Source organism: Filicampus tigris, chromosome 1 (assembly GCF_054856515.1).
Source record: "Filicampus tigris isolate MCC_2025a chromosome 1, RoL_Ftig_1.0, whole genome shotgun sequence".
NCBI classification, from domain to species: domain Eukaryota; kingdom Metazoa; phylum Chordata; class Actinopteri; order Syngnathiformes; family Syngnathidae; genus Filicampus; species Filicampus tigris.
In genome coordinates this window covers 9231903-9245961 of record NC_141217.1, presented here as the reverse complement: position 1 = coordinate 9245961, position 14059 = coordinate 9231903, and the positions used below count along the sequence as shown (strand labels likewise).

Here is a 14059-nt window from a genome sequence, read left to right as displayed (position 1 = left end):
GCCATTTTGTAATTTCTGTCGACTGAAAATGACATCACAGTTGCTCAGGGCTCAGGTAACGACCAATCACGGCAAACCTGTTTTCTGAAGCTGAGTCGTGATTGGTCATTACCTGAGCCCTGAGCAACTGTGATGTCATTTTCAGTCAACAGAAAAGATAAAATGGCCGCCCCCAGAGCTAGCTAAAAATGGGTGGATTTGTCATATTCCACAAACGAAATATCAGAATGTCATGTTTAGACTAGTGGGTCAGCATTGAACATATAACAACAAAACAATATGGTTGGGTTGACTTCCACTTCAAGATGATTTAAGTTGTAAACACACGTCTTCTTAGATAACACATATGAACTGTCTTTGTTTCGACATGAGCAATTTTGTCATGATTGGCAGAAGGGGTCAGAAATCCTCAGTCCTACACGATAGCAGCTGGTCTAGCTCTACTCGTCTTTGCTTATAAGGCTAAGGCTGCAGACTGAAAGTACACAAATGTTTTTACCCCAAAACGATCAAAGAACAGAAAAGGTTTCGTAATCTATCAGTGGATACACACACGCAACTGCCTCACTGGCCTTGAATTAGGACTCAAAATAATTTGCAAGCTCACTGCAAGTGTGCTTCCAAGTGAGAGTGACAAACTAAAAAAATGAATACATCACAAAGGATTGTATTTGCACATGGTCACCTATACTTGAGCATACTTTGCCTGGCCAAAAACAAGCCACCGCCAAGGCAAAGCAACTTCAGCTTGCTAAGTGAGGGTAATGACAGGATTCTGTCCTGTGGTTGGGAGAGCCCACATTCACCCTGATAGTAGATTTTGGACAGAAATGAAAGTAACTCTTTGTACAGACACATTGATTTACATGTTGAAAATAATAGCGCTATGAATGTATGTGAATGATGCCAGGGTGTGTTACTTGAACTTTTTCTTTGGCCAGGCAGAGTATATTATAATGGTTCCCCTGTTCAGTGGACAGTTATTACAAATAAAGCCAACATACAATCAAGAGCACAGACTATCTAGGAACTGAATTCTATTCATCCATTGGACTAAAGAGAAGCATAAAGTTCTTTCAGAGAAGGAGCCTCATGTTCTCCAGTCACTAGTACCTATCAATATCCTTATCAATAGACAGCCTGAGCACAATCAAGAGTCCAGCAGCAGTGGGAGGGACGAATGCAAAGAAAAAAAGAGAAGCACAAAGAGTCAAGCAACACTAGAGCAAATCAATGGTCATGCGGAGATTCCAAAACATACAATAGGAGACATTCAAACATAGTCATACTGTTTACACACTGCAACAATGTATTGTGAATACAGAATTACATCCCAGCCTGAGATGTGATACAATAGAACAACCTTTGAGTAGGTACTTTTGATCAAAGCTTTCTGTATTGAATTTACCTGTTAGCGTTGTGGGAAGATTTGATGTTCTTGGCAGAGATGATGTTAAGGGACAAGACGGCATCAGCAGCGCCATCGTCCACTTCAGCCTTATTCCTAATGCGACCTGGTGGGACACGGAATGACCCAGTGGCTCAAATTCACCACTCTTTCAAAATCTCTGATGGATTTGGTATGGGCACTATGTTATGCTGCATCAGATTAGTGGTTGTTTTTGCCCGAGCATTGAAAAACGATCAATCTCTGACGCACTGCTCACTCACCAACGACCAGCTCGCGAACATCTTTCCAGTGCAGCTCGCTACCCTTCTCGTGGATTAAAGTCACCGTGATCCGCCGCTGGATTCCCTACAACAAAACATGACAGCATCTTAGGATCAGAAGCTAATACTGAAAATCGCTATCATTTCTATGAAAATTTGAATTAATGTCATCTGAAACTGTGCAATGAGACAATGAAGAGTTGAACGGAAAGACCAACGCATCTCTGGTACCTGGTGCAGCAGGTATGTGCCATGGCAAAGCTGCGCTCCGCTGTGGTCCACTATAGCTGGAATGTACCTGTAGAGAGGTCAGAGGTCATACTGAACTCAGAAAAATCATAGATGGTCAACATAAAAAAAATGCAGCTAACCCCAAAACTAAAAGTGTGACGTCTGAATACTAATAAAATAATAATGTGAAGTAGCAGTAATACCACTTTGGCCCTTAAGAGGGCACATATGTGTCAGTGTCACTGCATTGACGTCTTAAGTGCTCATCCACATCTGCATAATACTTAACAGTCACAGGGGAAACTGTGATTTCCTCTAAATTAAAAACGTGTCTCAATGTATCCTTTTAAACCATACCAAATTAGCGATATTAGTCTCTACGTGAAAATATAGCGCGCGTGTAGCGTGCGTGCAGAAACTCACTCTCCTGTGGGCTCCAACTCGCTGATCTCAAACCAGACGAGTAGGTCGTATTTGCTGACACAATGGCCCAGGTTGGACTTGGTGATTGTGTTCAACTTGGTGGCTGGGACTGATACATACACAAATGAACATTAGGTCAGTAAAAAAAAAAAAAAAAAACTGTGGAAAAGTAAGGGTAGAATGAAACTACAGTTGGCCAAATGACTTTTTAGGTTGGAATGATACATGTAAAATACATGTGCTGTCAAAAGAGATACTGGGCCATTACCTTAGGGACGCCGTACACTGCACGATGCGTAAGAAGACGACTAGAACCCGACCATCGCAAAAAATGACAATTGGCCACTCAACCCCTCCCCCCCACACACATTGGGCTAGTCACTATACGGACTCCCGGCAACGTGAACTGTGTGAGGCTGTATCGTGTTTTGACGCTCCCTATACAATATGTAGTACTGTATCACTTTTTTATCTATGAAAAGATAGCGTGTCAGTCAAGGAAGACGCAGGTTGCTAAAGAAAGAGGACGTGGGCGAGAATAAAGACAAAAAAGTGGGATATGCTGAAAGGTGAGGCTCGCTCCCATTGACTTGAATGGAACTGATACGGTATGTACACTGCTCGTGTACATTTTTACCACAAGCATTGCTATTTTATCCACAGGTACATATGAGTTTCATAAATATTGTTAATTATTATTGTAAACCACATTATAATGTATCTGTACTGCGTTGCTCGCTTAGAACTCAGAAATGGATCCTTTACCTGTGTGAAAGCTTCTGTGCATTTTGATTGGCTCAAATTTGTGAGGTCGCCACATCGTGCAATTGCGATTCAGACTCGGCCACTCAATGTTGTGGCAGGACCCCGCGCACTGTGTGAATGTTCAGCGTGTGTGTTCCACTGCGTTGCTCAGTGTGCGGTAGCCCCTTAAGTCCCACGGCTAGAATTTAAAGGTTAAAGCAATAAAACTACAAAGACAGGAGGACACGTCTTTGATATACAACCCCATCAGACTTGCTATGATGAGCTCAATGCAAGATTATTCCACTGCTGACAGAATCATGATTAAAAACGAACAACCAGAGAATGCGCTTTCTTTCATTTCAGAGGGGTGATCATCCTATCTGCAGCGGGTGTGCCGCATCTGACCGTGTAAAGGCTTACATTAAGCTTTAGGATACAGCAAATGCAACAAACTGGACTGTGGTTGGAAGCTGGGGTCATTAGTAAACAACAGGGGAGTGTTTACTAGAGAGAGGGAGAGGACTAAACGGGCCTGCAGCAAGGTACATGACACACCACACCACTGCAGAGACTCATTGCGCGGTGACAATTGGAGAAAAGCACAGCGCTAGTCTAATCACCACATACAGAAGAACCTAGGGCCTGGAACGTAAGCTACTTCACTGCCCGCTGTACCAACCATGGTGCCTGGGCACAATAAACACGGGGTCGTCATGCACTGAGAGGAAGGGGAAGTGCGACAGCTGGTCAGCTTCGTCCTCCAGACTGGCCACAGCGGAGGAGGCCAAGGCATTGGCGTGCTCGGACAGAGTGTCCAGCACCTTGCCGTTCACATAGCCACTCATCAGGTAGCGCAGCAACTCTATCTTACGAGTATGGTCTGGGGTCGCGATGTATCACGTGATGAGTGCGCAAGAAAATCCAAAGGAAGCGAGAAACGAAAGACAAGTGGAAGGAAAGAAGACGCATGCTGATAAGGCAAACAAGAATGGCGGTGACGGGCTTCAATGCTGGTGCCATGGAAGTGAAAGCCTTACCGGGTTTAGACAGCGGCATTGGAATAGGATAGTATTTCCTGGATGGAGTCGGCGGACTGTGGGAACACACCGGAAGGACTTTAAATCAAGAGAAACACACTCGAAGAGCACTTTTGAGTTGGGTACAACTGATCGGAAACCAAGACATTACTTTCATGTCACGCACCTGATGAGGTCCTGGCCATGGAGATGCAGCGGGTGCTGCTGGTAGTGGCCAAACACTTCGAACACGATTGGCTTGGTCTTGATATACTCAATGAAGGACTCTGTCACCTCGACTGAAATCTGCTCAGGAAGTAAATGGTGAGAAGCGGTCAGAACTGAGTGGGTGCTAACTGGTTTAAATATGACCACGAACACTGGATATACTTACATTTTGGACATGATAGAAACCCAGAGGGGCGCCTTTGCCAGTGTTTTTCAGGGGCTCGGTGGAAAAAGCTTCATCATGACGATGCAGGAAACTTAAGAAAATCAAATGATATGTCAGTGCAACAACTATAACCGCTTGTGCACATAAGATGGAAGGTGTGAGATGGCCAGTGGCGTTGTGGATAAGACACTGTGGCGGGCGCTAGGGTTTATTTGTCCTTTAGTACCTGTTCTGTGAAGTATAAAAGGTGCTATATACCTGGTATATACCCTATATATGGTGCTCCTACCATATGAGTAATTTTCCATTATCTTAAAACTGAGGACTCACTTGAACTGGCAGAAGATATCAGCATACTCTGGTGGGACGCCAGTGGTCTGGAGCACGGTCACGCGGAAGGTGAAGGTGCTTCCTATCTCCAACTGGCCTGGTAGACTGTCACCACAAGGCAGCTTGGTCTCTGGGATGTTTCCCAGCTTGAGGTCTGAAAGAGGAGGTGTTTGGACTAGATTGCAATTTGAATCTGCATACACATTGTCAGCTCAAAGAAATAAAGTTCATGTTTAGCCACTTCACAGAGCTCATGATTTGTAGCGCAGACTCGTGCGTAGTATTGGTTCTTCAAAACACTTTTGTACACATTCCCAGACTACACGAGCCTCCTTTCCATAAGCCCTATTTTGCATTCAACAGAAGCATCTGCCAAGGGGTAAAGATCTGGCAGCCATACCCATGTCATTGATTCTGTTGAGCTCCTCCGAGGGGGTGATGACCTCTGAACTTTGACCCTGGCCCTCCACAATGCGCAGCTCTTCCAGGGACAAACCAGAGTGGGTCATAACTGTGGATGGTAAATCAGTCTGACAGAACAAAAAAAGACAAGAGAGGTTAACGTTTAGCAGAAATAGCTACGACTCCTACTACGTTTTTATCGATAGTAAGCCATTAAGAAATAAACACCAATTAATGATTTTAAAACACAGTCTGGGTATCATCAGGGTGTTTACACACTTATTATTCTGAACACATCTGTAGACTCTCATTCAGTACAGATGTGTCTTCCAAGAGTACGAGGGTTTTCTGACTCTGGACTTACTTTTTTGAAGTAGTCATCATCAAAGGATATCTTGGCGGTTCCCGATTGTCTTACTCCAGACCCGTAGTCTGGGGCCTCCTCATCAGCTAGAGAGACACAAAATCCTCTTAGATATATTTGGGACTTTTGCAATACACAATGTAATCGAGCAGAGTATAGCGCAAGTATGCAAGCATGCTTTTTAGAGATTCTCATTGCTCACCAGCTATGGCCTGAACCCCAACACGCAGGAAACCTCGCACGTCTCCTTTCTCTGTTACTATGGCAACACGATGAACCAGTGGTACGGGGTACAGCAGGTTGCTCAGGTACACAAAAGCTCTACAAGTGGAAATGAAAGAATAAAGGTCAAATCTGCTGCAATGCTGCATGTTAATGCATTTAATTCAACCATTTTTCAACCTTAACAATTCTTAAAGATGACTATCTACAGACTGTTATTTTACAATACTTAGAGTAAAAGCGATGTAGAAAAAAAAAAAAAAAAAAGGCAAAAAGCCTTAGCGCCCCTTTCGCTACCCATTTACTATTACAATATGACACAGTGGTGATACAGTAGGGAAGGTTGTAAAAAGCTGGTTTATTGTGCCACGTTCCTCTCACACACGCTGACATTTTGTTTTGGCAACCGTGATTTGTTGTTCTGCTTCCCTGGTGGTCCACACTATCCCTACCACCTTCTCTTCCCAGAGACTCTCAAGGCCAGTGGCAAATCAATGACATCAATCTGCAGATTGTCCGGGCTGCTCTGAAATTGGCCCACTGTGTCTGTTACAGACTGTGCTAAGCTAAAGCAGTTCATTTTTTTTTTCTCCACCACTGTACAATACAAATGAAAAACAGCAACAACTTTTTAAATGACTGAAAATAAACACTGAGTTAATATCTACAACATAAACACACACATGTTAAAACAAACAATAAATAAAACATGAGAACCTTAACTGAAATAGGATTAAGGAGATTAATAAAACAAAATGACAAACGTCATCAACAGATGGGAGTTAAGAGTCAGTGTTACCATGGTGGCAAGGAATGACACATCACAGTGGGAGGAGGGGGATGGAAGAGAAAAGGATAGTGGCTTTTTTACTTCCAATGAAAAGCAAGTCTTGCACAGCAGGCTGGAGTGGAGTGACTAATCATATTTCATTTCGACCACACAGATTTTATCTCGGCAAGTTGCTATGAATGCCATCTGAAACTATTGCGGATGGGGGAGGCTCCTTTAGATGATTAATACAGATTGATCACAGAGTGTGCTTTGGTGTAGCTTCTAAAAATGTTTGTCTGAAATGGCATACTTTGATTCTATGGCATTCTTCCCTCACCTAAATCTGAGCAACATACCACCTAACCAAAGCAGCAAGAGGTCCTGTGCGCTGTGCTAGCCTGCATGAGCATCGCATGGAAAAGCCTCCTCCAGACACCAACCTTCCCACCAGGATGAACCAGGGGGAGCGGTCATAGAAGGGGTCCTGGCCATCGCTGAAGATATCCGAGCCCTCCTCCGTGCCGGCGTCTGAGCTGGTGTCGTCAACGAACGCCTCGTCGTCGATCAAGTCAGACATCTCGCTCTGGCGCTCGTCCGCCAGCTCGGTGATTTCAGAGTCGGTGGTGGAGAAGGTGGGCGAGGGCGTGCGTTCGGTCAGATGCTCATTTACGCAACCGTGGAAGATGGGGGAGCTGAGAGATGAGTTGTACGGGAACATTGGCAGTTGGCAACTTGGCACCAAGCAAAACCAAGTAAACAATGAAAGAAACTTTTCCGGCCAAATGGTACAGCCGAGAGTTGATTCATGATTCATTTATATTTTCCACAGACTGAAATATGATTCAACATGAATAGCACACATACAAGTATTAGACGTTAATTCTAATAATAAATTCAATATTTGCCCCTTGCCCCTCCTACTATAAGCAGAGCAGCACCACAAAAGAAATAATGACTTTTGTTAAAAGAAATGATGACTAACCCTTCTCAGTTATGTATACAAAATGACACATAGCGCTATATTTTGAAATTGTTAACATCAGAGCTGAACATTTTACTACAAATTGAGCGTCCGGCATTCGTCATCCGTCAGCAGCGAGGGTAGTACCGTTCCGTTGTCCGTCAGTCCATCATAGTCAGTACCTGTGTATAGGCCGGTCCGCCTGTAATTTTAAACGGGCTTCCGTCGGCGATTCCGACTTTCATTAGCAACCCCCCGGCTGAGTGATATTTGAAACGAAACTAAAGACTCACTACATGGAAGTCTGACTCACTGCATGGGAGCCTCCATTCTCCATGTCCGGCACCTAAATGTGTCTCCTTTTAGGACCCTGAAGATGTAAGCCGCGGCCACGGCCAATGAGAAACGGAAGTCTCAATTATAGTGATTGTGGTGTTGAAGACCGCCCACTCCCAACCCCCCGCCCCCCTGTGATGGTATGGCCCTGCAGCGTGGGGTGCGGGGACGGACGGTGGCCTTGAAGTCAGAATGAGGCAATACAGGCACGCTATAGACGATTATTTGAACATGCACCATCTAAACTGTTCACAGCTCTGGTCCGTCACTCAAACCTGTCCCAATGGCAACTACAATTTGCTATTCCTCCTCGCCGTGGCAATCGAAGCACCGTCACGAAACATACAGTAGACTAATGACGGACTACAGACGGATGCCGGAATAAATAAAGGGGCTTCCGACTATGCTTAGTCCCTCTATTTAAAAATTGTACCCGTCACTCGTCAACAAAATGGTCGTCCGTCAGTGACGGATAGACGGGCAGCACATAGACCGTCACATAGATGGAATGCCCAGCTCTGGTTAACATGAGGTAGGTTACACCAAAATGACAAGGGAAAACAAGCGTCAGAAAAGGTAAATACATTGACAATGTATAAAGAAAGACATGGGTCAAATGAATAAACCATGAACAATGGCATAAGATCCAAAAACCAAACAAAACAATAATATGGAAAATAAATGCATACAATGAGTTTTAGTGAGAACGATAAACATACATGGTGAAATATGGATATAATTACATATTTGGGGGAACAAAAAAAATAACTTTGTAACACAACTGAAAACTTTGATGAAAGAAAATGATTGGACACATTTAAAATAAAGGGATCACAAAAGCTGACAGTGAAATGAATGGCCACAAACACAAAACTCATCTCTTTATTTCAAGTCAACAATTGTGACAAAAATCGAATGAGTGGTGAATATTTAAGGAATCTGTATGTACTTTCCTGTACTTTTACATACCTCCCCACCAGCTTGAACCAATGGAAGCGATCGTAGAAGGGGTCATTTCCTGTCAGAGTGCCTTCCCCACAGTCCTCCTGGTGCGCGGAAGCCATTTCTCCTGCCCGGTCATACATCTCCCTCATCTGGTCCAGACGCTGCCTGTATAACGAAGAAGATAAAGAATATATATTTATAAGTAGAACTTACTGACGCCAGTTCACTGCGTGCAATGGTCATTACTTGAGTTTCTCAAGGGACCAGTAGTGTGTGGCTCCATTCTTCAGGTCTTGGACCTCAACGGCCACCACCGTGCGAGGGAAAGGCCTAGAGTCACGCTCTTTTTCTGGTTCTGGTGGTAAGAGCTCCGGGGGCAGGGGCGAGTACAAGGTGTCCGTCAGTAAAACGAACTGGAACTGGACCTGTAAGATGGGAAACAGATCTTAAACGTGCGTGTTGCAAAGTGGAATGGCTTTCGTGACTGAGGCGTACTGCTTTTGCAAGAGTGGAATGTACCACGGCAGCTATACCAGGAGCTAAATATGAAAATAACTTGTATCATGCGTACAAAGGGAACGACATATTGGAGGGCAGTTAACTACGGTTTACACAGCATATTCATTTTACTCTTTGAATCCTTTTTTAAAAGGAGGGAAATGTGAAGTCCAGCCAGTTTCCTTACTTTCTTCTTCAGTTCCACACTGATGGCGTTGGCCTCCTTCAGGTAGACGGCATTCCCCCACAACTGGTCGCGGAGCGAAGTGAACTGGTGGAACCTCCACTTCCTGAAGGCCCACTGAGCCAGGTTGAACTCGTGCTGAGTCCACGGCACTGTGACAGGTCACAATGCGTTTATTAACATGGGTGCCAAGAAGTCCAGAGAATACATCTGGCGGAAAGTTTTTCTTCAAACCAGTGTCAAGAACAATTCCTTTATGATGCAGTCAGGGGTCAGCCTATCCACCTATGCATCCATTTTGTAAACCACTTGTCGACCTTAAGGTATGTTGGAGCCAAGGCATTTAAAAAAAAATTTTTTTTACGGATTTTTCAAGATTTGGGGGTGGCCAACTTCCCTGTATCCCACTAGACTAGGTACACCCTTGCACAGAACAGTAGACAAATCCCATCTCCACAATCAGAACCAAAACGACCAAACTGTAGTAAGGTGACCATTTTTAAAACGGCTACTTGAGGAGGATTAATGTGATATGTTCATAAATTGGACCTTGACACAGCAGAATAGGGAGGAAAGAGTTCCTGCTTCTAAAATTGAATTGTCTTTATTCGTCAGTATTTGGAAGAGAAATTGTGTTATTTTAGCCGTAAAGTAGTAGTAATAAAGTAGTTTATTTGTATCTTTGCATATCTAAGAAAGCAGTAAAGAATGTGAACCAATTTATTAATAGTAGTGGCATCTGAATTTTCGACACCCTCATTTCTCACTCTACCCACCCCTTTTTTTTTTTTTTTTTAAACTAGCCTTGTGAGCCGTGTCAAATGTCATTTTTAGTATATGCCGTGGGCCAGTGAAAAATGGATGGCAAACCGCAGATGGCCATAGTTTGGACACCACTGCTGGAAATAAACAAAACATCACACTCACACATAGGAACAATTTAGTCTTCAATTAACCTAACGCATGTTTTTGGAATATGAAAGGAAGCCAGAGTACTCGGGGAAAACCCACACCTCCAAACTGTGAACCAGACAAGCTATCGACTAGCTCGCCATGCTGCCCAGTGGAATTAAGCCATCATGAAAATGTAAAAACATATTTGAAACCATCTACTCGTATACAGTTGTGCTCAGAAGTTTACATACCGGACGGACACAGTACAAATACATACATGAATATAAAAGTTAAAGGTGATTTGAAGTAGATATTAATCCAAGTGAATTCAGTGATAATATGGAATTTGCAAGACCTGCTAGGATGTGGACTACCTTATAAAAGGGTTTATTCTATAATCTATGAGTTACATTGAATAAAAAAACAACAACTGCTTAGGACTCAACGGTCCCAATACAAACCTTCCTCTTCCTCTTCCTCCTCGAGCTCTTCTTCATCAGGCGTTTCGGCAACCAGAGAACGAGTCTCAACCTGTTTCTGAAGTTCTTGTAGTTTGCTCTCATACACCTGGACAAGCACAGTGACGAGGAAAGAGCACACAGACAAATTTGGATAAGCCGCATAAACAGTTGAGCTTATATAGCAGTCATAACTGTAGCTACATGTCGTATTAGCAATTTAGCTTTTTAAAACCATTGCATGTTGGGGCAACAATGTCTGGAGGAGAAGATGTGAGGTCCTGTAGAAGCACAAGTCTACTGTAATCCAATGAGGGGCGCCATCATCATCGTCATCATGAGAAGCACACTGCCTCCAGTCCTGGTGACCTCATCGTCTTTGTTCATTGTCTTGAGGGAAGACAATGCAGCCTTTTCATTTGCATTTGACCTCCACCCTGCTGACATCCTCCCAACAAATTACAAATTCTAGCATGGTCCAACATTACATTACTTTTCCAAAGATGCAGCCAATGAATCACTTCCATGATAAAACAATATAGTGGTGTATTTTACACCTCCAATAATAATAATAACAACAATAATAATAATACTGCTATACATTAAGAGGTGAAATAAATTGTGGCATGTGACTGTGTTTTCTGTGACACATGATTAATACACTGAGGTAAACCGTGTTTATCTTAAGAATTTGGCATGACAAGCCTAATAACTTCAAGACAGTTTAATGATTGCTAAATAAAAGGAACTAGGAGAGGTAATGATGGAATTTGTAAATAACTCAACATTAATCGCAACCCCAAGAGCACTGTGTTGTGATTATGTGGTGATATTCAGAACAGAACAGCCAGCAATCCATTTTCTAGACCGCTTAGACTTACTAGGGTCAGTTCAGCAATTAAAGAGAAGTCAACGCAAACATTTTTTTCCAGATTATGTTCTATGCAGGCCCACTAATTGAAAAAAAGGCATTCTGATAAATATTGCATTTGTGGAATAAGAGTTCATCTACCGGTTTTTAGCTATCTCAGCCATTTTGTCACTTCTGTTGACTGAAAATAACATCACAGTGTCTCAGAGCTCAGATACTGACCAATCATGGCTCAGCTTCAGAAAACAGGTGAACTGTGATTGGTCAGTACCCAACAATGGGTGGATTTTGCTGATTAACTCATATTACTCAAGCGCAATATTTATCAGAATTCCTTGTTTCAACCAGTGGGCTTGCCTAGAACATATCCTTGGAAAAAAATATGTTATATGTTTGGGTTGACTTCTCTTTAAAGCATTTGCAGTTGATCATGTTTTGTTGCAACTAAATTCGGGTGATGCTTAGCAGTTGCAACAGTTGAATTGCAGCCGATGTCATCAACTCTACTCCCCATTTCCTTAATGTCTTTTTCAAGAATCAAGGCTTTTCTTACCATTTCTGGCATCTGTGTCGAAGATGTTCTCATGGTGTACATACTATACTGAGGCCTATGATGTTGAACCGACGTCCTAAATTGCATGGGCAGAAAATTGATGCCTGCTTGTGACAACCATTATTGTCGCATTAGAAATAAAAGAGGCAGCGGGGAGGTAATTCCGTGCTTTTTGGCTGTAAAAAATTGCAGCATACCACCCAACTATAAGAAATGAATGTGCTTGGAGCTCATCAATTTATTACAGTAATAAACCTCTGACAACACATGATGTCAATACAGTATATTCTTTTAACCCCGTGAACAATATGGTTCCAATAGGTACGTTCATTGTCACAAAATACTTGAACAGTTTTGTGCATGATCACCATGAGGCACTTTGATTATGAAGATTCAAACAGCAGATGTACACCAGACGCTTTGAAGTAACACTTGACACATACATACATGTACAGTATATTTCAAAAGAACAGTACACTGTATAATGGATTTAGTTCCAGCTTACCTGGCTGCCATGTGCACCATTGCAAACATTAAATAAGCAAGCTATAATTACACATTTATGAGCCATTCAAGGTGTTGCATGTAAAAGATAGTCAGCGCAGGTCAAGGAGATGACGTGTTGCATGAGCTTTTGCTATATCATTCAGTTTCCCATTACAGCGTAGATAAGTAAAAATAAGACAATGTAAAAATCATGATTAGTCAGTCTCCCGTTGTAGAGTGTGTCCGATTTTTCCTAAAGGATATTAAGGCCATATAGTATTAAAACAAAATAACTAAAGGTTCTGGTTTAAGGCATAAATACATTGATAGGCAGACTTGCTGCTAATAAAACAGGCACTGGTTAAAAGAGTGGGATAGCTTTCAGAGAAGGTTGCTTATAGGCCCTGTCATTTGAACCATCAACAAGTGTTCAATATTGTCTTCCCTCCAACATTTTAAGGCAGGCCTTTGGGAACTATGACAACATCCACCCAATAGAATTGAAATCAAGCAGCATACAAAGGCTATAGAACTAGAGCTACGTAATATAACAGCTGTGAAACACAATTTCTGTATATGAGACATGAAAAGGCCACGTTTCTAAAGTCTACCTTCATTCAACACTTTTTATAGGCAGCCTCGCAGCAGAATAGTGCATGAAGCTATTCCATTGTCAATGTTAAAACAGTAAAAATGCATCACGTATTCAAACCGAGGTCCAATGGCATCCACAGCAGAGTAAAACGGTTGCATCCAATCCTAATACTTAGTTATACGGTCGGTGGGAAGAAATTCATTTTGTTTGCAAAGCGTGTGTGCGACAGCAACGCGTCCGCGTGTTCATTCTGAGTTGGCTAAAGTGATTAAAAAAATAAAAGCAAGCAAGTAAAAGACAAATATGTAAACACTGAAAATCAACCAAGATACATTTGGCAAATCAAAAGATGATTGATGAATTGTCACACCGGCCGAAAAATGAACAGTGAGCATGGCATGGGTATTGTGATAAAACAGCATAATACACCGTAGTATGCCAATGATGCAATTTCACTTTTATAATACATACACTTTTGTTTGGATCAACCAGCAACAGTCTTTTTATGCTCAGTTGTGATCTGTAATGTTTTTGCCTGCTAAAAAGCTTTCAGTTTAATTTCTAAACTGCCGTCTCTCTGCTGGCTTTCAGATTGGGGGCAGACATTTGCCTGCGGATGCGGGGAGGTGCCTGAAAGTTGATTGGCTGGCTGGCATGTTCGGGCTGATGGTACTGCTGGTAGGTATTGAAGCCGGCATCGATAAAC

The 14059-nt window shown here is 42.6% G+C and overlaps 1 protein-coding gene across 14 annotated transcripts in view; it reads right to left on the bottom strand.

The window, feature by feature from the left end:
• kif1b (kinesin family member 1B) overlaps nucleotides 1-14059 on the bottom strand; it is a 61468-nt gene that overhangs the window by 8582 nt on the left and 38827 nt on the right. For 6 of the 14 annotated variants that reach the window (XM_086050955.1, XM_086050966.1, XM_086050991.1 and 3 more), the window contains 18 exons: nucleotides 10852-10957; nucleotides 9500-9648; nucleotides 9061-9239; nucleotides 8839-8979; nucleotides 7013-7264; nucleotides 5781-5899; nucleotides 5579-5664; nucleotides 5213-5342; nucleotides 4813-4966; nucleotides 4483-4573; nucleotides 4276-4394; nucleotides 4110-4165; nucleotides 3752-3952; nucleotides 2326-2434; nucleotides 1903-1969; nucleotides 1672-1756; nucleotides 1409-1514; nucleotides 1114-1140 (listed from right to left, as the gene is read on the bottom strand). In XM_086050955.1, the coding sequence (XP_085907081.1) occupies nucleotides 1114-1140; nucleotides 1409-1514; nucleotides 1672-1756; nucleotides 1903-1969; nucleotides 2326-2434; nucleotides 3752-3952; nucleotides 4110-4165; nucleotides 4276-4394; nucleotides 4483-4573; nucleotides 4813-4966; nucleotides 5213-5342; nucleotides 5579-5664; nucleotides 5781-5899; nucleotides 7013-7264; nucleotides 8839-8979; nucleotides 9061-9239; nucleotides 9500-9648; nucleotides 10852-10957 (2177 nt within the window). The remainder of the gene's footprint in view (nucleotides 1-1113; nucleotides 1141-1408; nucleotides 1515-1671; nucleotides 1757-1902; nucleotides 1970-2325; nucleotides 2435-3751; nucleotides 3953-4109; nucleotides 4166-4275; nucleotides 4395-4482; nucleotides 4574-4812; nucleotides 4967-5212; nucleotides 5343-5578; nucleotides 5665-5780; nucleotides 5900-7012; nucleotides 7265-8838; nucleotides 8980-9060; nucleotides 9240-9499; nucleotides 9649-10851; nucleotides 10958-14059) is intronic. The other 8 variants (XM_086051049.1, XM_086051058.1, XM_086051066.1 and 5 more) reach the window with 4 other exon arrangements.